This window comes from Rhizopus delemar, genomic scaffold (genome assembly GCF_000149305.1).
Source record: "Rhizopus delemar RA 99-880 supercont3.6 genomic scaffold, whole genome shotgun sequence".
NCBI classification, from domain to species: Eukaryota; Fungi; Mucoromycota; class Mucoromycetes; order Mucorales; family Rhizopodaceae; genus Rhizopus; species Rhizopus delemar.
The window spans coordinates 126,380-149,711 of NW_027137832.1; the positions used below are offsets into that span (position 1 = coordinate 126,380).

Consider the following 23,332-nt stretch of genomic DNA (forward strand, 5'->3'; position numbering starts at 1 on the left):
AAAATATGGAATACTTTTTATTAATAAGAAAAGCAGGAAGTGACAACTTAGCGGCTATAGGCTACATTCATTTTTTCAATAACGTATTTGGTTAAATAGTTGTTAGTATAAATGTAAAGAACAACAAGATGGAGTAAAAGAAGATTATACCACCATAGAATATTCCTGGCCCTCTTTTATATAAATTAGATTCTTAAATCTTTTCATTAGATCGTATTTTGTATCTTCATCTAAAATGAAGATTTTGTTAAAAAGAATGTTGTAACACAAGAAACGCATTCTTCATTAGCTTGTTAGCCTGAGAACATCCTGATATTATGGCCTTATAACAGATAACAAGCAAACTTTTCTTGTATATCATTTAAAGCCATTGCCCAGCTTTTTTACCATCGTTTCATCCATGATACTTGCACTCTTTGAATTTTGAATTCTTGTGTTCCTCCTTGCCATATTTGCTACTCTTGAAGATTCGTTTTTTATCTTGCTTTTCGGATTCTAATCGCTTCCTCTTTCCTTTTGACTTTGCTACTTTTGTTTCACAGCCATACTTTTCATATTGGCGCTTTTTTTTTTTTTTTTTTTTTTACTGTTTATGTATAACGACAAGTTAGTCATATTTTATCAAGGGCTATGAACTTATTACATTTATCATAAAAAGGACAAACATTGAATGCTTTAGTTTCATGACCATGCTGACTACAATCTCTGCAAATTTTTTTTCTCTATTTTTATGATGAAGTATAGTTTTCGGTAAGGTTTCAACTATGCATTAAATGCTTTAATTTAAGAATACCCTCAGTACTTCTTGTACGTTTCTAGCCGTGGTTGAGATGCGATTTTTCTTGATGAGAAGTTCGTTTGAATTAAGATGCTCAATAAGCTTTCTAGTTTCTTTAAGCCTTAAACGCATTGTTCTTAAATGAGACAATAAGATCGTGTTTTGGAAATAGAAATGTCTGAAAACTTTCAATTAAGCTTTCTCTCATCTGTTCTAGAGTCATGAATGCAAAATTGCTAACAAGTTTCATAATAAATAATGTGCACTCTACTTTCAACACATCCTTTTAGCACGATTTCTTTTCTTATTCTCAGAAAATTTTTGATATTCATTCCACATCTTTTGAAAATGATATATAGTGGAAAGTGTAATAGCTGTTCTTGATGCAGCATTCTTTATGGGAACCATCTTAATTACCAAAGAGATAAAACCGACAATTTGCTTATCACTGTATGATCTGTAAGATATTGGCTTTTTGGAATTATTATTTGCTACAGTATCACTGACAAAGCTTTTAGCAAAATCTTGTATTTTGATTTTTTTGTTCTTTTGAGTTGTATTTTGCTAGTTATCTGCCTCATCATTAATCATTCCACATATGATTGGCATCAATCTGGTATAAATCTCGGCTATTTGCTTCTCAGAATTATTGAAATTTTTAAGCGAGGCCTTCTATATGAACACCTATTGTCATTATTGTTTTTAAGCTGTAATAAGATGTGTTACAAAAAACATCATTTCCAATTACTGCCTTTGTTTTCTCATCAATTGAACAAAAAAAAACTTTCTCATTTTAGAAGTTCTAAATCTTAGTTATTTGAAAAATACATATAATATTATTCTGCCCTGACCGCTCTCTTTCCAAGAAACATACTATACAATGTCTTGATATGCATTAAATGTTACAAATGCTGGCTGCTATTAGGTCTCTTGTCTTTCCTTTTGAACTTACTACCCACTCGCAAACCACGCTCCTTTCAATCTGTTTCCTCTTGATTTCTCCGTTGGCCCACCATACGTCTGGTCCTTTTTTTATCTTGATTGCCTTCATCATCAAAAATTGCCTACCTCACCCCCACTCTTTCCCAGAAAATGACTCTTGATTGGTTGTCACAGAACTCATACTGATGTCTATAGCATGTCTTTTCCTTCTTACTCGTTTACTTCCCTTTTGCTTTTTTTGTTTATGATCTCAAAATATGTTTTTTCGATCCCCTTTTATTTCTTTTTAGTCTGACTTGTGCGATTAAAGTGTATTAAAGACACCGTGCACTCACTTAAAAAAATTTAATCATAGTATTGTCCTTAAATTGCATTACTGTGACTTTACTTTTTCAAGTCACAGTTTTTAATATTTTTTTATTCTTCAAATCACCTTTTTTTTTTTTTTTACGAAAACCAAGTCAAATATAACTAATGTCAACATTCAATACGGTTGAACGAGAGCGTATATTCCGTAACCCCTCTAACGAGAAATTTGGAACACCTTCTCTACAAGAAGTAGTTGCACCTCATATTGAAGCTTTTAACAGCATCTCAGAGTTTGGAGAAGGACGACCAGGATTGTTAGACTTTGCTGTACAGGATATTGGCAGTGTTTCTGTATTCGATAATGCCGATAGCAGTATAAATGTCGATCCTAATGGAAATTCACTTGGTAACAAATTGACATATTGGCTTGAGGATGTCAAACTTTTTCAACCTATGGTCAGCGAACGAGACACAACTACGTTAAAGAGAAGAACATATCCAACCGAATGCCGTGAACGTCTTTGTACATACCGTGGTAGGCTTCAAGGCAAACTCTGTTGGAGAGTGAACAATGGACCTGTTCAGTCTGACATTCGAGATCTTGGACTTGTGCCTATTATGATTCGATCCAATCGCTGTAACTTGAAAGACATGTACCCTAAAGATCTTATTGCTCATAATGAAGAATCAGAAGAAATGGGTGGTTACTTTATTGTTAACGGTATCGAAAAGTTGATTCGTCTCTTGATTGTTCCTCGCCGTAATCATGTTACTGCCATTGTTCGTAACTCTTTCCAAAACCGTGGCCCTACTTATTCTACTTTTGGTTGTGCTATTCGTTGTGCTCGTCGTGATCAAACAACACTTACCAATACAATTCATTACTTGACAGACGGTAATGTCATGTTCCGTTTTGCTTGGCGTAAACAAGAATATCTTTTACCTGCCATGCTTGTCTTTAAATCACTCATTGATTGCTCTGACAAGGAAATCTTTGATGCTCTTTGCCAAGGAGATACATCAAACACATTCTTGACAGATCGTATCGAATTGTTATTGAGATCTTTCAAAATCTACAATCTTTTCACTCGCGATCAATGCCTGAATTACATTGGTGAAAAGTTCAGAGTGACCATGGGACTTGATGAAGACCTGACAAATAAAGAAATCGGCGAAGCACTAGTAAAGAAACTTATTTTTGTTCATTTGGACAGCAACCGCGACAAATTCAACCTTTTAGCCTTCATGATCCGTAAACTTTACGCACTTGTGTCTGGTGAATGTGTTGCCGATAATCCAGATGCACCTCAGCACCAAGAAGTTTTATTAGGTGGACATCTTTACACTATGATTATTAAAGAAAAGATTTATGATTGGTTACAGGCCGTCAAGATGCAAGTTCGTACTGACCTCAGAATAAACCCAGCAAAAGTCGACTTTTTCAATAGTAAAGAAAATAATTGAACCTCTATATATATGTCTGACATTTATTACTAGACACGTATTTCCAAAACGCTTATCGAAAAGTGAACAGTGATATTGGTAGTAAACTATCTTACTTTTTGGCTACGGGTAATCTTGTCAGTAAAACAGGTCTCGATCTTCAACAATTTTCTGGTTTTACGATTGTTGCTGAAAAGCTCAACTTCTTCCGTTATTTGGCTCACTTCCGCTGTATTCATCGTGGTGCTTTCTTTGCTGAATTGAAGACTACATCCGTTCGTAAATTGCTTCCTGAAGCTTGGGGTTTCCTTTGTCCTGTACATACACCTGATGGTTCTCCATGTGGTTTGCTGAATCACTTGGCTCATAAATGTAAAGTCATCAATGAACCTCTGGACATCAAGACAATACCTCGCCTATTAGCATCACTTGGTATCTCTCAAAGTTTCCTTCACACCATCGGCCGTCCTGGTGATAATGTTGTCATGTTGGATGGTAAGATTGTTGGTTGGTGTACGCCCAAGACCGCCGAAAAAGTAGCACAAAGCTTGAAGGTTTGGAGAGTGAATGGTGAGAAGGGAATTCCTTTAGATTTGGAAATTGCTCATGTTCCTAACACATATGGTGGTGAATATCCTGGTCTTTATCTCTTCTCAAGTCCTGCACGTATGATGCGTCCTGTAAAATATCTTGGTAATGGTAAAACTGATATGATTGGTACATTTGAACAAGTCTATATGGATATCGCATGTATGGATGATGAAGTTGTCCCAGGTGTCACTACTCATCAAGAGTTCACGCCTACCAACATTCTTAGTATTATTGCCAATCAAACACCTTTCTCTGATTTTAACCAATCCCCTCGTAATATGTATCAATGTCAAATGGGTAAGCAAACCATGGGTACACCTTCTACTGTATTCAACCATCGTACGGATAACAAGATGTATCGCATTCAATCTTCACAAACACCTGTGGTAAGAACCGAACTCTACAATGAATATGGTTTGGACGGTTGGCCACAAGGTAACAATGCCATTGTGGCTGTCATCTCATATACTGGTTATGATATGGAAGATGCCATGATTTTGAACAAGTCTGCACATGAACGTGGTTTTGGTTATGGTACTGTATACAAGTCTGAAGTAGTTGATTTGAATCAATATAGATCTCGTGGTGAAGCCATCACATATCGATTTGGCCTTGACCCTATCAAGGGCAAAAAATACAAGAACAAATTGGGGCCTGATGGTCTTCCTCACATTGGCGCCCACTTGGTCGCTGATGATCCTTTGTGTTGTTACATTGACGAATCTACGGGTAAGGATGTAATCAAAAAATACAAGGGCCCTGAAGATGCCTATGTGGATGAAGTGCGTGTCTTGGGTGATGACTCTGGCAATGGAGAACTTCAAAAGGTCCACATCAAATTACGTATCACCCGTTCTCCCGTTATTGGTGACAAGTTCTCTTCGCGTCACGGCCAAAAGGGTGTCTGTTCTCAAAAATACCCTGCTATTGATATGCCATTTACTGAATCTGGTATGCAACCCGACGTTATTATCAATCCTCATGCTTTCCCCTCTCGTATGACAATTGGTATGTTTGTGGAAAGTATCGCTGGTAAAGCAGGTGCTTTGCATGGTATCGCTCAAGACAGTACACCTTTCAAATTCAACGAACAAAACACAGCTGCAGATTACTTTGGTGAGCAGTTGAAAAAGGCTGGTTATAACTACCATGGTAATGAAGCCATGTACTCTGGTATTACAGGTGAAGAAATGAAGATGGATATTTACATTGGTGTAAGTTACATGACGTTATATAAACCACTGTTTATTGAAAGGTGAAATCATAGGTTGTTTATTATCAACGTCTGAGACACATGGTAAATGACAAGTTCCAAGTGCGTACAACAGGTCCAGTTCACAATCTTACAATGCAACCTGTGAAGGGTCGTAAGAGACACGGTGGTATTCGTTTTGGTGAAATGGAACGTGATTCATTACTTGCACACGGCACCAGTTATTTACTTCAGGATCGTTTGATGAACTGCTCAGATTACTCTCAAGCATATGTCTGTAGACTATGTGGATCTTTAGCATCACCCATTTGTACAAAGATTGTATCATCATTAGGAAACCGTCGCACTTATGAATGTAGAACATGTAACACATCAAAGGGAATTGATTTGATTGCCATTCCATATGTATTTAGATACCTTACAACGGAATTAATGAGTATGGGAATCAGGTTAAACCTCGGCATCAAACCTTAAAAAATTCCTAATATTATTTCTATCATTCTTTATTGTGCGTCTTCCCCCTCTTTATTCTTTTTCTGTTGTATAGTTGCATAGATTTATTAAACAAGTTAACATTTAACCTTGCCTTATTTTTATGTAATATTTGTTTCTTGGTTTGAATATAATGTCTCAATGAGCAATAATTTACAATCCATAAATCGATAACAATGAAATGAAAAAACGATGTAGATGCTGATTGTTTATTAATATTATCTTGTTTGTGCTCCAAAGCTCAATTGAGTAAGGTATTCTTCATTATCCGTTATACATACAAGCTCCTCCTTCTTTGCTGCATACAGTTTCTCAGATACCTTTTCTGCTTGAAGAGACTAAAAAAAGAAAGGTCAGCCGGTAGATAAATAAAAGAATAAAAATTTACGTATTCATCATAGTAAACAATAGGCTGCCAATCCTCTTCATCAGCATTCTTCACTGCTAATGAAAACTGATTCTTTCTCACATTTCCTGCGCGCTCAGCATTCTTTACTGATACTTGAACTGCCTGTGCTTGACCAGGCTCAGTAACTTTTTTCTTTTCTTCTTGCTTTTCCACATCTTGAATACGTTTGTTTGCTGCTTTCCATTTTTCATCAATCTTATCAATATATTTGAATCCTGGTCTTAATTGAACGACTGTGTTAATAGGTGTTAAATGAAGTTCCTCTACGAAAAGAAAGAAAAGGAAAAAAAAGTTATTCTATGAGGCTAGATAAGAAATATAAAGGGAACCTACTATCGCGAATAACGCCAATGGCATACTTTGTTTGGCTGGGCACACTAGTAGAAGTCAAGGTCATTTTATCCAACAGCTCCTCCTCTTTCTTTTTCGAAGCTTTATTATAATAACCACTTAATTCTTCTTCGTGCTCTTCCATACGTCTATCATAAGCTGTTTTGATTGTTTTATCATTGAGACCCATAGCAAAATCTTCACCTCTCTCAGTGCTATAATATGCTGAACGAGTATCCAAAGGCAAATCAACTTCGACCATTTTAGCATGTGGCTTTAGACGAGCAGCTGTGGGTCCGGTTTTTCCAGTAAATGGGGTAGATCGCATTGGATATTGAAACAAATAGAGATATTTGGAAAGTTCATTTGTCAAGTAGATGGGATATTCTGCTAAAACCTCGTCTTCATGATCGTTTACGTTTATTCTTTCGTCTATGTTTGACATTTGTATTATTATAGGAAAACAATGCTGCCTAAAAAATAAGGCAAAAAAAAAGATATAAAAGGACTGCTTATTTTAATGTCACAAGCCAGAGTTTGATTTTCAATGAACAAAAAATAAGGTTATATTAATAAATTGTGTTAGTTGTTTTTATCAAGAGAGGTGTAATATAAATAAAGAAATATGATAAATAAACGCTTATAAGACGCTGATAACTGCCAGGTTCAATGTCCTTCGCCACTAAGTTGATATCGAGAACCTCAGAAGAACTGTATAAAGCATGTACAACATGATGAAATATAGTACGTGGTTCATGGAAGCCTAAAAATACTTGGATGCTGAAAAATGTAGCCCAAATTGTCTTTGATTTAGGTATAATGTAAGACATAACTCAACTGGATTATTTGCACTTCATTAAGACGGTCTATTGTCGTTGAATTTTTTTGCGAGGAAAAAATGTTGGTGACATCTGCATGATTAAGGGTAAAGGTGAGATACATGGTGTAGAGATTATATTGCTTTGTAAAGTTAATAAACATATAAATGGGATAGTCCTTGATATATAAATTTTTGAATACAACATTATGAAGAACTTTAACTGCTTAAGGTTTCTTAAATATTAGCAACAAGGAAGAATATCTACTTAAGTGGAAAAACTTTATTGAATAATAATACATTTGTACATGGTTTAAGTATTGAAAATAGAATTCATTGAGGTACGATAAAGTAAATTTATCAATTTAACTAAATTCATCTTACAATGTGGACCTATGTGAAGTTCATTCTCAATATCTAAGATCTTTGCAAATAGTTTGACTTGTTAGCATTTACATATAGTAGCTCTATAAGTATACAACCAGCTATTTCAAAATATGAAAGATATGATGATAACTGGCTGCATTACTTTGGATAATAGTAATATAGAGGATTATTTTTCACTTGCATGCAAAGAGCTATTAACTAATATTTAAAAAAGATTTAACAAGCACAGGTATATAATCCATACAAGAGTTATTTTAATATTTGCACAATTATGCATGCTTTTCATATCCTTTTTTTATATATTGCATACTTCTCACATAAAATCTATTAAAGAAAAAGAAAACTTTCTAGACCTTGATTGAATCCGGTGCATTTACAATGTGAGTTGATTTAGTCTTTAATGAACTTTAGATATTTTCAATGAATTCCAATGGATTTAAATCTATTCCTTACGCCAATCATAAGGTTAACGGTATTGTAAGCTTCAAGCCGACAATACTTTCTTATAAAGCCAAGTGAAATCTTTGGAAGTAATGCCTTGTCGCGTTACATAAATATTGTCTTCGGTATTTTGATTGTGCTTCATTATATCGCTTTACAAATAACACTATATATCACCCAAAGCTATCGCACAACTAACAGCTTTATGCACCTATGCCGATGGAAATTGTTTTATGCATGACTGTTGAATTGGTAGATTACAGCGGAAGTGACTACTTGTTGAAGATAGGTAAAAAAGATGCATTTGAGTATATTTAAAAATGTCATCCTCCGGTCTTCAAACGTTAAAATTATTGCAAAGCTTGAACTGGAAGAAAGATTAAAAGAATCATCAAGCATTCCTCAAGCTGATGGTTTTTTTTTGTAAAGTTAAGCTAAAATGAAAGAGTTTATATTTGAAAAAATTGATTGTATACTCTAACATGATTTCTTAGATTTATAAAGCATGCTCTGCAATTATCAAGATAATAAAGCAAGAGTATTATACAAACGTGTGTTTGTTACACATATTTGGAGTTGGCATTAAAGTTACAGGAACAAGCTTAACAAAGTTTCTTATGTTAATGGAGTTGAGTACTCACAAAATGAAAAAAAAAGCAAAACTTCCTCCGAAAAATGGAGGAATTCTTCATTGCTTTGTACGCATATGCACATTTATTTACTAACTTGTTTTTTGAAAATAAAATCATTGTGTAAAGCATAATGATTGCTGGAGCGCTTTTAAAAAATTAAAATGCATTAATAACTCCAATGAAAATGCGTAGCTACACTCTGTGAAATTTAAAGTCACAATTTGGCCTCTATCTTGTCTCTGATCTTAAATATAAAAGTCGATATAATCTACAATCTGTTACACGATTTCACTATTGATTTATTCTGCAGATATGACAACTCTTGAGTCAGCTTTCAACTAAGTATTGTATTTGAATGTAATCTTGATACACTTAAGGTGGACTATAGAAAATGAATAAAGTACATCAAATTGTTTCGTATTTACCTATCAATGTAACTACGGCGTTATCGAAAAAATCTACAGCAAAATGACAAGGACAGCCCAGGTCACTGATAATGTAACATGATTTTTTGTTTGTCACCGTTTCATTGCCTGATTAAATAAGTCAAATGCATTAAAATAACGCGTAAATAATAAACTAAGCTTCAAATACTAATCCTCTTATTTTTAATGTGCTAAAAAGAATCAATTAATCATTATAATCATATTCTATGAATTCACAGAAAATTTTGTCGACAAAAATCTAAAATGACTTGGAGCACAGACAAAAAGAGAGAATGTTTTTTATTTGTGTTTTTGAAATGAGGGGACTGGGTAGGCCCCCCTGTGTAACTTGTTGCGATTTTTAAAAATTTTCATTTGCTTATTAAACTATGATCTCTAATCTGATTATGAAAAAAAACTATAAATATTCCTGTTTTTTGGCTTGACGCGATTTTTTTTTTACTTTTCTTTTTTCTTCATTAAATTATATAATTAAAAATGGTTGTTCAAGTTGGTATTAACGGGTAAGTGTATACATACGCGTCAGGACCTAAAGTGTATTCATATCTTTAAAGTTTCGGTCGTATTGGTCGTATTGTCCTCCGTGCCTCTTTGGCTCGTGAAAACGTCAAGGTTGTCGCTATCAACGACCCTTTCATTCCTCTCGAATACATGGTCTACATGTTCAAGTATGACTCCGTCCACGGTCGCTTCAACGGTACCGTTGAAGCAAAGGATGGTAAGCTCGTTGTTAACGGTAACGAAATCACTGTTACTGCTGAACGCGACCCCTCTCAAATCCCTTGGGGACAAGCCAAGGCCACTTACGTTGTTGAATCTACTGGTGGTAAGTTTTAATCTTTTATTGCGGAGATATAGTATCTAAATTTCATGTTATGTAGTCTTCACCACCATCGAAGGTGCCTCTGCTCACTTGAAGGGTGGTGCTGAAAAGGTCATCATCTCTGCTCCCTCTGCTGACGCTCCCATGTTCGTTTGTGGTGTCAACCTCGAATCTTACAAGTCTGAATACAAGGTTATCTCCAACGCCTCTTGTACCACTAACTGTTTGGCCCCTCTTGCCAAGGTCATCAATGACCAATTCGGTATTGTTGAAGGTTTGATGACCACCGTTCACGCTACCACCGCTACCCAAAAGACTGTTGACGGTCCCTCTAACAAGGACTGGAGAGGTGGTCGTGGTGCTGGTGCTAACATTATCCCCTCTTCTACTGGTGCCGCCAAGGCTGTCGGTAAGGTTATCCCCGAGCTCAACGGTAAGTTGACCGGTATGGCTTTCCGTGTCCCTACTCCTGATGTCTCCGTTGTTGACCTCACTGTCAGATTGGAAAAGGGTGCCTCTTACGATCAAATCAAGGAAGCCGTCAAGAAGGCCTCCGAAAACGAATTGAAGGGTATCCTCGAATACACTGAAGATGCTGTTGTCTCCACTGACTTTGTTGGTTCTGCTGCTTCTTCCGTTTTCGATGCCAGCGCTGGTATTGCTCTTAACTCCAACTTTGTCAAGCTTGTATCTTGGTATGACAACGAAATGGGTTATTCCAACAGAGTTGTTGATCTCCTCATTCACGCTGCTAAGGTCGATGGTCGCTTGGCTTAAATTTCATGAACTGTTGTTTATAATCATGCATTCCACTTAAAAAATTTAGTGTTTTTTGTCAATAAAATATACATATAAAGAAGTATTCATATAAAACATTCCGTGTATCGAACTCTTCACTTGTCTTCTATTGTGTTCTATCAGTAAAATATCACGTTACCTTCACATGAAGTGATATTCGGGAATTAAAATATTCAAATGTGTTTCCGCGTTCAATTCGTTGAAAGAAGGAACTGGTACTTAAAGAAGCGCAAACGTGAGAAAAACAGTTTACAAGACCTACGTGAATCCGAATTTCTCCATTTTCCTTTCCGATTCCTAGTAAGAAAAGCGTGTGAATAGTCTTAATTCTCGTGTAAAAAGAATACTAATCCCATTGAGTTGGTGCTGTTAACATGTGCCATTCTTAAATAGAATTAAACGTACATAGTACAAGTGAGCTTTTATGTTCTATAAAATATAGATTTTTGGTTCAATTGTTTTGCTTTATATGATTGATATGATTAAAACACTAATATATTACCATTCAAAAGAGCGTTAGTTTTTTGTTTTCAAGCTATCTCTCACTTTGCTTCAACAATAGTCTGATTTGAAAAGAAACCCGTTTGAACAAGTAAATTAAATTTATTTGATGTCCTTTGACATAGCTCAATAGAGGGTTTAATAGTTTAAAGTTTGGATTCAAAGAACATGCTTCTGTTCTTCTTTTGAGAGGCAGCTTTAGCAAGCTCTTCCTTTGTAATTGGTCTAGCTTCAATTGCAGGATTATAGCCAACTCGAGGACTAGGCCGTTTCTCGTTGGCCTTCTTGTAGATTGTAATAACAACGGCTCCTCCTAAGCCAACGTTATGCTGAAGAGCATATTGTATGTTAGGCACTTGACGCTCGCCAGTCCAATTACGCAATTGCCAAACAAGTTCTAAAATAAATTAATATCTTTACAAGCAATAGCACAACGTATGGATATTCATTTTACCTGTGCATTGAGCAAGTCCGGTTGCCCCAAGCGGATGACCCTTCGATATCAAGCCACCGGAAGGATTAATAACGTATTTTCCACCATATGTGTTGTTTCCGGAATCAATGAGCTCATGAGCCTTTCCTTCAGGAACCAATCCGAGTGCATCATAGGTTAACAGTTCATTTGCAGAGAAGCAATCATGAAGTTCAATGACCTGAACGTCATTGGGTGTAATATTAGCCTTTTTGAATGCTTCAGTGGCCGCACGACGAGTCATATCACAACCTGCCCATTCAATAGCATCTGTACTGAGCAAACGAGGGGAGTCGGTAGCCATCACTTGGGAAACGATTTCTACAGCCTGATCCCAGAGGCCATGCTTGTTGACAAAGTCTTCACTTGCCAAGATTGAACATCCGGCACCATCAGAAGTAGGACAGCATTGAAGCTTAGTTAAGGGGCCAAATACTTTAGGAGAACTTTCAACTTGTTCTAAAGTATAGACATCACGGAATTGTGAATACGGGTTTAAGGAGCTATGTCGGTGATTCTTTTCTGCGATCTTGGCCAAGTGTTTTGCTGTGGCACCATACTTTTCCATATATGCTATTCCTGCGTTACCAAATATTTGTGCTGCAGATGGCGCTTTGGGATCAAATCCACGTTCGGTGGCCATCACTGTTCCCACATGATCTATAAACCATGTTATATTATGTTCTTCTTCTTTAAAATAAATTTACCCATTGGGTTAGCACGATCAGAAAAGGTACTAGCAAGTGAACCTCTAGCCATTTTTTCAAATCCTAAGGCCATTGCACAATCAACAGTTCCTGATGCAACTGCATTACGGGCTTGATAAAGTGCAGTTGAACCAGTAGAGCAGTTGTTATTGACATTAATGATAGGTATTTGTGTCATGCCGAGTTGATAGAGCACACGTTGACCAGCAGTACTATCAGCATACACGTAACCCACTGTAGCGTATTCCACGGAGTCATAGGATATACCAGCGTCATTTAAAGCTTTTACAGCAGCTTCAAGACCAAATTCTACCATTTTTTTAACGTTATTTATGAATTCCAAAATATGAAATGGTTTCTTATACCTGGATAATCAACTTCGCCACGCGGCTTGATGAATTTGGACATACCAACACCAATAACATAGACTTTGTTTGCAACCATTTTAAATTATGTAAGAATAAAAAAAAAGAAAAAAAGAAAAAGAAATATGAGTAATAGAAATGAGTTTAAAAACTGTATTACACTCTTTCGTTAAGCAACTTGACTTGACCAATCACATATAAATATTTTAGGTTATATGGAAAAGGTTGATGCTTAATTGAGAGTACTTTAGGATAGGTAATTAAACGATCATGCCATTCAAGCAAAATTTTAATTTATTTGCTTGAAAACGTAAAAAGGATATATTTATGTATTACTGATAGCATCATATTAGACAGCGTTGTTCTCAATATGCAGTAAATTATGGAATGATCATCCGCTTTACAGGATTAAGGGGCTTTTTATTTGATAATAAAGAAGTAATAAAGAACATAAAAGAAAGGGCAAATTCTTTTTTTTACAAAGAATAAAATAGGAATTTTTTATGCTTTAAAATCGTCTAATTTTTCAATTAATAATTGACATCTAACATGTAAGCGGCTATCCCAGTCTGAATCACCACTGTTATCTGACGTAATGGGGTCATTTATAAGATTATTTTCGACATTGTTATTGTGTCTGTTACTTAAAATCCTTTCGCACTTTTGTATCCACTCCTCTGCATCTTTTAATAACTTTGTATAAACTTTTTTTTTACTCGTTTGAAGAAGCTTGAAGCAATTTAAAGCAGCCATCTCATAATAGACGTGGGGTAACGCCCATTTATCCTCGTTTTTTGCGTCTTCTGATTCCATTGCTTGTCTCAAGTACATGTCGGCCAGGTCATGATCACCCAACTCTCGAACACTGACACCTAACAAGAGATAAAGCTGACAGAGGTCCGATCCTATTTCTTCCTTTGTTAATGTTTCCAGGCTGGTTTCAATCGTGTATTTCATTAAATGAAGCATATGTGGTGTTAGTTGAGAGAGCCCATTCCAGAGATAGATTAATTCCCATAAAGGATTAATAACAACTACTTTTTTTAAACAAAATCCGTCTAATACTATATTATCCAAATTAATATCAATATTCCCATTGATACTTTTTAACTTCCAATGCTTAATCTTTCTTTCAGCAAAGATTTCATTCGGAAGAAGTTTTCCTCCTAATTGTCTTTTACGCTTCAAGATACTTGGTATGTGCATAAACTCCATGGCTGCCTTACCATATTCTTCATCAGCAAATATACAGCAGGTAGCGATATAATGATAAAATGCTTTGGACCAATTGTTCATACTTTCCAAACGAAAAAATGTCTCTGAAGCTTGAAAGTAATCACCCAAAAAGATCTGTCCCCTATAAAAAGTAAGATTAGGGAGGATTATAAAAGGAGAGGACATTGAAGGAGGTCTTACCAACCCATTTCATATACTGCTAGCGCTTGAAGTTGAGCCAATTCACAAACCACTCCATTCTTTTTCGTTTGAGTTTGAATTTGCCTTCCTGTGAATAAATCTATTCCCAAACTTTCTCTGCGTCTTGTATCCCTTAATATCTCTACTCCTTTTCTCGTCTTTCCTTCCATCTTACACAGCTTTCCTTCTAAAAGTTTCCATATTTTACCATTCGGAAACGAAGACTTCATTTGATCTAATATCTCTCGAGCATTTTCTAGGCTGAGTGATTTGGGAAGTAAATATGGGTGAATGAATAAAGATAGATTGGTATAGTAAGCAAGTAAAGATAAAGCTGAAAGAGAAGAGTAAAGCCCAAGGGTTTTGAATGACTTTTGTAACAGGTGAAGTGCAAAGGGACGAGAAGATTGAAACCCTAATGTGTTTAATATCTTATTTACTAACAAATAAGGTTAAATTAGCTTCATTTTTTGGACTGTGACTTTAGTCTTACTCTTTGGTGGTAGTAAAGAGAATATGAGACTGAATAATCCAATCCCAAAAAAAATACCGCTTTCTGTAGCGTTTTCAATAATCATCAAATCCAGAGACTCATCCAAATGGCAAGGCGTATCAGCTGCTGTTGCCTGCTTTCGTTTCTTTCTGCCCATCTCCATACGAATTGTGTTATCAAAATTTATCTTTACAGAATTTGATGGAAGAGATACTGAACTTAATTTTTTTTCATTGTGAGTTGAATATAAAAATTGCTGTCTTTCAACTGGTGTTCTTTTATACAAACGAGTAGCATATTCTGAGGCCTTTTGACCAGTCAATGCTTCAAACATTTGCTCATACAATTTATATGCTTTCCTTAATTTGTACGCTGCTTTCATGTACTCTAGCCAACTGTGTCTTAAAAATTGGATAGTCGAGGACATCAGCATACAATTTGTGACTAACAGTTCATATTGTATCTCTGGTGAACGAATCTTTTTTGCTGTATAATGGTTGCTGTCGAATGAAACTGATACTAAATCATGTTCGTTTTCATATTGATCATATTTAAATTTATACCATCCTTTTCTTCGCACTTTTCTGATGAATTGTTTTGCTAATATCTCTGCCGCATTAATGCGCTCTAGAGCAATTTGTATTTTTTCAGCTTCAAACCCAAGAATGGCTTCCACATAGGCTATTAAAGCAAATCCGACAGCATGAAAAGGTGACTCCAGGTGATGTTGCATAAATATGTTTTGTGCCAATTCAAATTCATCATTAAAAAAGGCATCCTATCTACAGTATAAATATATTATTTACCACTATTCTTTATTTATTACCAAGCCCTTTTGTGTGTCACTTATCCAATAAGCAGTTGTCTGTGTCAAAGGTAATGAAGTATCCTCTCTTGATAATAATGGTAATCCAACAAATGTTGCTGTATTATTAGCGGCATATTTTATAGAAGAAGTTGTTAATTTGGATAAAGTGCTCAATTGTCGAAGCATTTTATAAAATGAGAAAAAGAAAAAAAAAAGAGAGACATTTTAAGGTGCTTATTCTTCCCCTTTTTAAGTTTTTTAAGTTTTAGTATACTCTTTCTCAAAATTATGTCGCACTTTAAAATGCATAAAGTTGTATTTCGAAAAAAAAAAATCATGTCGCTTAAAATAATTATATACACAGGGCATCTTTTAAAACAGTCGTCAAAGCATTTTGCAGAATAACAAAAGAAAAAAACCATTTAAATGAGCTTGTATGAGTTTGCTACAGGGTTCAATACTCTTTTGAGAGAAGGGTGTCTTCAGTACAAATTTATAATTTTATACTTAACTGCATAGGCAGGTAGCTAAATGTACTTATGGACGCTTATTTATCGTCAATGGCTCAGAAGAGGTTTTTTATTAGCAGCAGTAAATAAACCCAAATATACACTTACACTGTGTTCCTTTTGTTCTTGAAAGGAAATTAAACTACTTTGTTACACAAGTTCCGAGAATCAAATTTCTTCACTGGATTTTTTTTTCCTGTCTCTACCTGACAAACTAACTGACCTGTCGCTCAATTCAGTTACGTACCGACCAAAGACACCAGAGCTTTCTACTAAACTAAATAATATGCCCTAGTTCCAAGTGGTGACTAGGAAGTGAACATCTCTCATGCATGCTACTCCAAAATACGGAATTCGCAACAGTAATCAAACAAAGTCATTCATTCTAAGTTTGGAGAGCAAGACGTTCTCCAGATAGTTCTCTTCTTGACATGACTAGTAGATCTGAATCGCCCCTGTAACTCATGTTCTTAATTGCGGAACAATATCCGTCACAAATCGCAGTTGCAGCTACCAAAGAAGGCAGTCGAAAGATCGCTGAAATTAACTTCAATCCATTAAATACTGCCATTGATCACATTCTCAGAGATGGCATTACCTTTGAAAATGATACAGTTAGGCTTTTACCTTGTCGAGTCTTAGATCCAGTTGTTCCTTTAGTTCGACTTCGACCATCCTATCTCCCCTTTCTTAAAGAGAATATTCTTGAGGAACAATTAAAAATGAGTTTGGGACTTTATTAATCCGTTCTTGATTTGGGATTCCTACGAGAATCACATACCGGCACCTAGATAGATATATGTTATGTTGCTTTGAACGTCCTTAAGATGATGATAGGTTTTCTTCCCTTTCTCATCATCATTTTTGGTACCAATCGGAAGATGAAAAGTTTTATGCAGTGTGGACTGACATGCCTACTTATTGTAGCAACTGTCATGCTGAAGGACATGCTGTTTCTAACTGTCCAAAGATATTTATGTCGTATTTTGTTGAAATTGTTGTAATAATATACATATTGCCGCTGAATGCACAAAAAGCAAGAATAAGGTTTTTAAAAAAAGAAGACTCCTACTGCTCCACAGGATAGAGTGAATCAAGACGAAGCACAACAAGGCTCGTCTTCTATCAATGTTATGTCTATGAATCCTTCGTCTACAGTTTCAAATGTTATGAAGCGTAAACGCTATGTTCAAATTGAACCGACCAACGAACAAAAAATCCACCCAGCGATTTTGGAGACAACTGAAGTTGACTCGGAATTAGTGTCTACCCTGGAAGTTCCAGCTGGTCTTTTCAGTGGTTTCCTTTTGTAGACAATACTGATTTTTGGACCCTCAGCTGCTGCAAGACCTCAGTTATCTGGCGTGCCCATTGGATATTTGCTATTGATGGCTTTGCTTTTCTCAATAAACAATCGATCACTAGTGTTATGTCGCAGTTTGCCACCCTCAAGAAGGGCATACTCGATCTTGAATAGCATGTTTAATTTCTTACACTTTGCTTCTTCTGGTTCACACTGCTTTCACACGTGTAGCTCCTAGTAATTTTTTCCAATGAATTTCCTTTATTTTTTGAACCATTAGAGTTATTATTCACTACTGCACTGGCTCCTTAAGTGATGTTTTATAGTTGCTTTATCAAACATCATATTGATGTAAAGCATGATCCAGGCAGGCCTGTTTGTCTGAATTATTACCTGTCGATCAACCGTTATTGTGCATTTGGATAGTTGCTTTTCAGTTGTGTGATATATTGTCGTATTGTTTAAAAATTGTATACATTGTTTTGATTGGAATGATAGTATTCACGGTGCTTAAAATGTATAGAACAAATGTAAACTGTTTACTTCTAATTAGTATCACTATTTAGAAGGGTTTAAAAAATACGTGAATGAATGCTGAATGCAATAACATGCTTTTATTTACAAAAATAGGGGGAAGGAAATAACGTACTCTTTTTGCTTACATCACCTTCCTTCTCTTGAATCCGCCCAACATCATCTTTGTTCCATTATGACTTGACAAAGGTGATTCTGCTCGAGTAGTTGGTTTCATGAATAAATTTAATTTTATTGGCTGCTCGCCTTCTCTTATCAATTCTGTTGCTTTTCGTTCAAGCTCCAAGCCTTTTTCTTCTGCAATCTTGGATGCTTTCTGAACTTGTTCTTCCAATAATTCTTTTTCTCTTTCTTCATCATCTTTGGCGGCTCTTTCCATTTTTTGGATAGCAGCCTAGCAAATTACATGAATTCATCTTTTAAATTGCGTTGTATCTTCATTTCTCTTACCTGTTTAGCCAGTGTTTTTGGACTATTATCAACCCAAGCAATATGTAAGCCTCGTTCTGTTTCATCTACTCTAAAGATACCAGCTCTACCCATTTCTTTACAAAACTCAGACAGTGTGTTCCATTTAGTCGCATTCATATGAACATGATCTCTTTGGGCAATATAATCCATATATACTCTGTTCGCAAGCACTCTCTTTGTGCCATGGCTTCGAGATAGTAAACGAATAAAGTTCCTCTTGAATTCTTCAGTATAACTACTAATAAATTTTCCAGGATTCTGTGCAACTAATAGCATTTGACGTTGATGTGATTCAGACATCATATGACACTTGAAACCATTCTCATCTCGGCACTGTTTTTCACATGCTTGACAATAAAATTTTAACTTTTGCAATCCTTTTGACTATGAAAATTTATTGTAAATTTATAGTTCATTTTCAATTGATGTTGGCTCTTTTTTTAAGTATTACCTTCATACGATTGCTAAGATATTTTGGAGTACCAAATTCTGCTTTAGGCATTTTTGTATTGTGCGTTATTTGGAAGAAATCTATAGAAATGATTGGAAATTTCAACTTTTTATTTTTTTACTGGTAACAGAGCCAATGAAATACAATCCCTGGCATTGTATTTTAAATTCCGATAAAGTAGCATTTTGTCGCCAATGATTTGGATTGTCCTCACTAGTGTGGTAAGCTCAATTAAAGTGATAACGTGATTTTTATAATATCAATTAACTAGAATTTCAAAAGAAAAAAAAAGATCAATTTTTGGGGAAGAGAAGAAGGTGATTTTGAATATAATGATTGATTACGTTGGCAAGATAGTTTTACTTTATTTTTATCTATGCTCAGGTATGAATATTTCAGATTAATGACAGATTGGAGTTTTAAATAAATTCGACAGCCAGTGAGAACAAGTGCAATATGTGACTTGGGACAAATTGTACTTTTTTTATTGGCTAAATTGATTAAAGGTTAAGGAAATATTGTATGGTAATTGAAGGATTTCTTTTTCTTTTCTTTTATAGAAAAAATGATAAACATTGGTATCATAGGTGTTGGTCTTGTTGGATCAGAATTATATTCACAAATCTTGAAATCTTCTTATAAAAACATCCTTAGGGTGGTTGCTTTATCTTCTTCAGAAAAAATGCTATTATCGGATTCAGAATATAAACCTTTAGTGGTCAATTTATCAAAAGATATACGATCCCATGTTATTCAGCAAGGTGTACCAGTAAATATTGATGACTTTGCAAATTATCTTGTCAACTCCAAACAGCATTCTGTTATCATTGACTGCACTGCCTCAGAGAATATTGCACAGCTTTATCCTTCTTGGCTTCGATCTGGCTTAAGTGTGGTGACACCAAACAAGAAAGGGTTTGCTGGTTCAATCAATCTCTTTAGAGAAATTCGAGAACTTGCTGTCAATACCAATAAGGAAATTAAGAATACGAATGTACCTCTCGTATACCACGAAACAACTGTGGGTGCTGGTTTACCTATTTTATCAACGTTAGCAGATCTTATCAAGACTGGTGATGATATAATTCGTATTGAAGGCATTTTTTCCGGATGTCTGAGTTATGTTTTTAATACATTTTGCAGCTTAACAAATAACACTACACAAACATTTTCAGAGGTTGTCAATTGTGCTAAAGAATTGGGATACACTGAGCCAGATCCAAGAGATGATTTAAATGGTATGGATGCTGCTCGTAAGGCAAGTTTTTTTCTTTCTTTAAAAAGATATAAATATTTAATAAGCATGCTACTAACAATAATTATAAAAGGTTATCATTTGTGGTAGGCTGGCTAATGTTGACTTAGAATTGTCAACTCTTTCAATAGATAACATTATGCCCCAAGACCTACAGTCTCTCCCAACCTCTGAAGAATTTATGAGAAAGTTACCTGAATATGATGACTATTTCTCAAAGTTAAGGAAGGAGGCTTTAGACGACAATCAAGTACTTCGCTATATTGGCATTGTTGATTTTAAGGGCGGTGCAAGTGGTGTTCAATTAATAAAGTAAAGTATTTCTTCAGAAATATGAATACAGAAAAGATTAATGTAATTTAAAATAGATACCCTGCTTCTCATCCTTTTGCTTCTCTAAAGGGTGGTGATAATATCATTCGATTCACAACAAAGCGCTTTCCTAATGGCATTACTATTCAAGTAAATCACATATTTCTTTCATAGTATTCATTAATCAATACTTGTTGAATATTTGTAGGGAGATGGTGGAGGTGCAGCTGTGACAGCTTATGGTATCTTTACAGACCTTATCAAGATTCAGGAACGTGTTAATAAATTTTAGATTTCCGGGACTTTTTAACTAAAATTTATAATCTTCATCTATTATTGAGTAAAGACAATATATATAAATCATAAAGCGATGATTAATACTAGATCACCATAGCCTACATGAGAAATGCACTAGGCCTGGGTTTATTGTTTGCACGGTTGCCTGGTCGCGTAAGGTCCTACCTAATAAGGAAAAAATTACTTGTGTATTGAGATCAAATTTCCCAGATGCAGAAATTGTTACCATAAACACGTTTATACTTGCAAATCAAGGTTGAGACCTTTGCGAAATACAAGTTCTTAAAAGAACAATCATTGGTTTCTTTTTGTAAATCATTTCTATTCTACTATTCATTGTATTATAATGAATAATATGTGATCTTTACTGTCGCAAAAACATCTTTGCAATGTTTTAAAAAATACAAAGCACAATTAATTTTTTTTTATTTGAAGAATACCTATCAAACGAAATAAAAAATACGCCCAAGATTGACAAGAGTGATTTTAAAAAAGTCATTATGCTTGTAAAACAAATAATTCAGCTTCTAAAATATGGAATACCTAAGATGATTTCGTGTAAAATGCTTGTTTTTACCTTGATTCACCCACGTTACAAACATTGCATTTTGAAAATCGCTGTCACAACGCGGTATGGAAGCAATGCTTTTTGCGTATATGTGTGTGTGCTTGCTTTAGAGGGCAAATACCACGTGATGTCCTTTTTTATTTTTTATTTTTTTCATTTACAACCTTTTTCCCCTCTCTTTTCTTTTTTTTTTTTTTTTTTTTTTTTTTTATTAAAAGGAAAGAATACTCGAATATTTTGCTCAGTTTATAAACAGATATTTGAATAAAAGAGAGAACAAAAGAAAAATAGAATTGAAATAAAAGAAAAAAGGAGACACTTTCAATTATACAATCTTTTATAATTAGCATATTTTTTCATAATACATTAAGATGTCTCAAACAGAGACAATTCAAGCAGAAGAATCCACTAAAAATGTCAGCAATAATGTACAAGTAGTACCACAACAAAAGACGAAAAAAGGTATGCGTGTAGTATGTAGGACAAAATAAATAACCCTTATAATATATAAAAAAGAAAAAGGAAAAAAGCAAGTAGATCCAGAATATGTCAAATCACCTATACAAAGTAGTAATAGGAGTAGACCTTCTTCTTTGAAAGCATTCCAAAAAGGAGGATTTTTATCTTTATTGTTATGTTGTACAGCTGGTGCAGGTTCTCTTCTGGATAATAGCGATAAATCCTCACTTGGCAAAAAGAATAAAAGAGAAAAGCAGCTCAATCTTGATACAAAAATTACACCAGCCATTCCTTCTCCTTCTATCACTACAACTACTACTGCCCCTGTCACTGATCCAGTCACAGAATTAGATAATTCAACAAGTATTGATCCTATTAAGAATATTGAACATGAGGATATTTCACAACCTAAAACTCCAACTTCATCGCCTGGCCCTCAATCTGAGGTACTTTTCTATACTTTTTATACACATGTATATGCTTATTCTATCATCAATAGGGCCCTGTTGTATGGCTATTACCTCCATTATCTAATGAAGACAAAGAAAGAAAATGTCTTGTACTTGATCTTGATGAAACACTAGTTCATAGCTCATTTAAAGTAAGGTATTGAATATATGAACAAAGCATATATAACAATTCTCCTTTATAGATTATCCCAAATCCTGATTTTATTGTACCAGTTGAAATTGATAACCAATTCCACAACGTTTATGTATTAAAGAGACCAGGCGTGGATGAATTCATGCGTAAAATGGGTGAAAAATATGAGATTGTAGTGTTTACTGCCAGTCTAGCCAAGGTATTAGATGTCAATTGTGTGTTATGTTTGATAGCTCATACATATTATGTAGTATGCGGATCCTGTATTAGACATGTTAGATGTTCATAAAGTAGTAAAACATAGATTATTTAGAGAATCATGCTTTAATCACAAAGGAACTTACATTAAGGTACTTTATATACAGAGTGAATATTATACAATATACTAATCTCCAAATAGGACCTCTCTCAACTTGGACGTGATCTTTCATCAACACTTATTCTTGATAATTCACCAGCGAGTTATATATTCCATATGTCAAATGCAGTACCTGTTTCTACATGGTTTAATGACCCTCATGATACAGAGTTAACAGATTTAGTCGCATTTTTGGAAGACTTAACTGTAGTTGATGATGTACAATCAGTATTAGATAATTCTATTTATCTCAATACAGCTTAAACTTTATATTATATACACAGCACTTATTATTATTACTATTTTATAATTTTTATACTTCCCTTCCCTTCCCTTTCCCTTTCAAGAAAAAAGGAAATTTGTTTCTTTCTTTTTTAACATACCCTTCTTTCTCTTTTCTTCTCCTCTTTTACGTCTCTTTCCCCTTTATTTCCCCTTCCCATTTTCTTTTCCACATAAAAAAAACATGTATTAAAACATATGAATTCTATCTTTTTTTTTTTTTTTTTTTTTTTTTTTTTTTTTTTTGCTAATCATGTGTGCCTGGATGTTTTCATTCGGACAGAAAATCGTGTCGGAGATGGTGGTTACTTTGAGCT

At 34.8% G+C, this 23,332-nt stretch overlaps 10 protein-coding genes across 10 annotated transcripts; 6 read left to right on the forward strand and 4 right to left on the reverse strand.

Annotated features, from left to right (window-relative positions):
- Positions 1-2,194: 2,194 nt before the first annotated feature.
- On the forward strand, positions 2,195-5,750 carry RO3G_08030 (uncharacterized protein; the record flags this gene model as incomplete). The annotated part of the gene is made up of 3 exons (XM_067662620.1): positions 2,195-3,476; positions 3,527-5,277; positions 5,331-5,750. The coding sequence occupies 3 exons, from the start codon at positions 2,195-2,197 to the stop codon at positions 5,748-5,750; spliced, it is 3,453 nt and encodes a 1,150-aa protein (XP_067518721.1).
- Positions 5,751-5,986: 236 nt separating this feature from the next.
- Positions 5,987-6,952, reverse strand: RO3G_08031 (uncharacterized protein; the record flags this gene model as incomplete). The annotated part of the gene is made up of 3 exons (XM_067662621.1): positions 5,987-6,106; positions 6,265-6,410; positions 6,511-6,952. The coding sequence occupies 3 exons, from the start codon at positions 6,950-6,952 to the stop codon at positions 5,987-5,989; spliced, it is 708 nt and encodes a 235-aa protein (XP_067518722.1).
- Positions 6,953-8,131: 1,179 nt separating this feature from the next.
- RO3G_08032 (uncharacterized protein) lies at positions 8,132-8,654 on the forward strand (the record flags this gene model as incomplete). The annotated part of the gene is made up of 3 exons (XM_067662622.1): positions 8,132-8,188; positions 8,354-8,441; positions 8,647-8,654. 3 exons carry the CDS (start codon positions 8,132-8,134, stop codon positions 8,652-8,654), a joined length of 153 nt encoding a protein of 50 aa, XP_067518723.1.
- A 1,053-nt stretch (positions 8,655-9,707) lies between these two features.
- RO3G_08033 (glyceraldehyde-3-phosphate dehydrogenase 2) lies at positions 9,708-10,830 on the forward strand (the record flags this gene model as incomplete). Its single annotated transcript, XM_067662623.1, has 3 exons — positions 9,708-9,733; positions 9,785-10,056; positions 10,112-10,830. The coding sequence occupies 3 exons, from the start codon at positions 9,708-9,710 to the stop codon at positions 10,828-10,830; spliced, it is 1,017 nt and encodes a 338-aa protein (XP_067518724.1).
- A 668-nt stretch (positions 10,831-11,498) lies between these two features.
- On the reverse strand, positions 11,499-12,975 carry RO3G_08034 (uncharacterized protein; the record flags this gene model as incomplete). Its single annotated transcript, XM_067662624.1, has 4 exons — positions 11,499-11,749; positions 11,807-12,484; positions 12,532-12,840; positions 12,897-12,975. 4 exons carry the CDS (start codon positions 12,973-12,975, stop codon positions 11,499-11,501), a joined length of 1,317 nt encoding a protein of 438 aa, XP_067518725.1.
- A 422-nt stretch (positions 12,976-13,397) lies between these two features.
- On the reverse strand, positions 13,398-15,799 carry RO3G_08035 (uncharacterized protein; the record flags this gene model as incomplete). The annotated part of the gene is made up of 5 exons (XM_067662625.1): positions 13,398-13,414; positions 13,613-14,253; positions 14,313-14,727; positions 14,806-15,583; positions 15,632-15,799. 5 exons carry the CDS (start codon positions 15,797-15,799, stop codon positions 13,398-13,400), a joined length of 2,019 nt encoding a protein of 672 aa, XP_067518726.1.
- Positions 15,800-16,586: 787 nt separating this feature from the next.
- On the forward strand, positions 16,587-16,865 carry RO3G_08036 (uncharacterized protein; the record flags this gene model as incomplete). Its single annotated transcript, XM_067662626.1, has 1 exon — positions 16,587-16,865. One exon carries the CDS (start codon positions 16,587-16,589, stop codon positions 16,863-16,865), a length of 279 nt encoding a protein of 92 aa, XP_067518727.1.
- Positions 16,866-17,970: 1,105 nt separating this feature from the next.
- Positions 17,971-18,932, reverse strand: RO3G_08037 (uncharacterized protein; the record flags this gene model as incomplete). The annotated part of the gene is made up of 4 exons (XM_067662627.1): positions 17,971-17,983; positions 18,088-18,353; positions 18,410-18,814; positions 18,882-18,932. The coding sequence occupies 4 exons, from the start codon at positions 18,930-18,932 to the stop codon at positions 17,971-17,973; spliced, it is 735 nt and encodes a 244-aa protein (XP_067518728.1).
- Positions 18,933-19,446: 514 nt separating this feature from the next.
- RO3G_08038 (uncharacterized protein) lies at positions 19,447-20,740 on the forward strand (the record flags this gene model as incomplete). Its single annotated transcript, XM_067662628.1, has 4 exons — positions 19,447-20,134; positions 20,268-20,448; positions 20,505-20,598; positions 20,657-20,740. The coding sequence occupies 4 exons, from the start codon at positions 19,447-19,449 to the stop codon at positions 20,738-20,740; spliced, it is 1,047 nt and encodes a 348-aa protein (XP_067518729.1).
- A 944-nt stretch (positions 20,741-21,684) lies between these two features.
- On the forward strand, positions 21,685-22,997 carry RO3G_08039 (uncharacterized protein; the record flags this gene model as incomplete). The annotated part of the gene is made up of 6 exons (XM_067662629.1): positions 21,685-21,775; positions 21,959-22,218; positions 22,272-22,373; positions 22,425-22,574; positions 22,627-22,668; positions 22,776-22,997. The coding sequence occupies 6 exons, from the start codon at positions 21,685-21,687 to the stop codon at positions 22,995-22,997; spliced, it is 867 nt and encodes a 288-aa protein (XP_067518730.1).
- Positions 22,998-23,332: the final 335 nt, after the last annotated feature.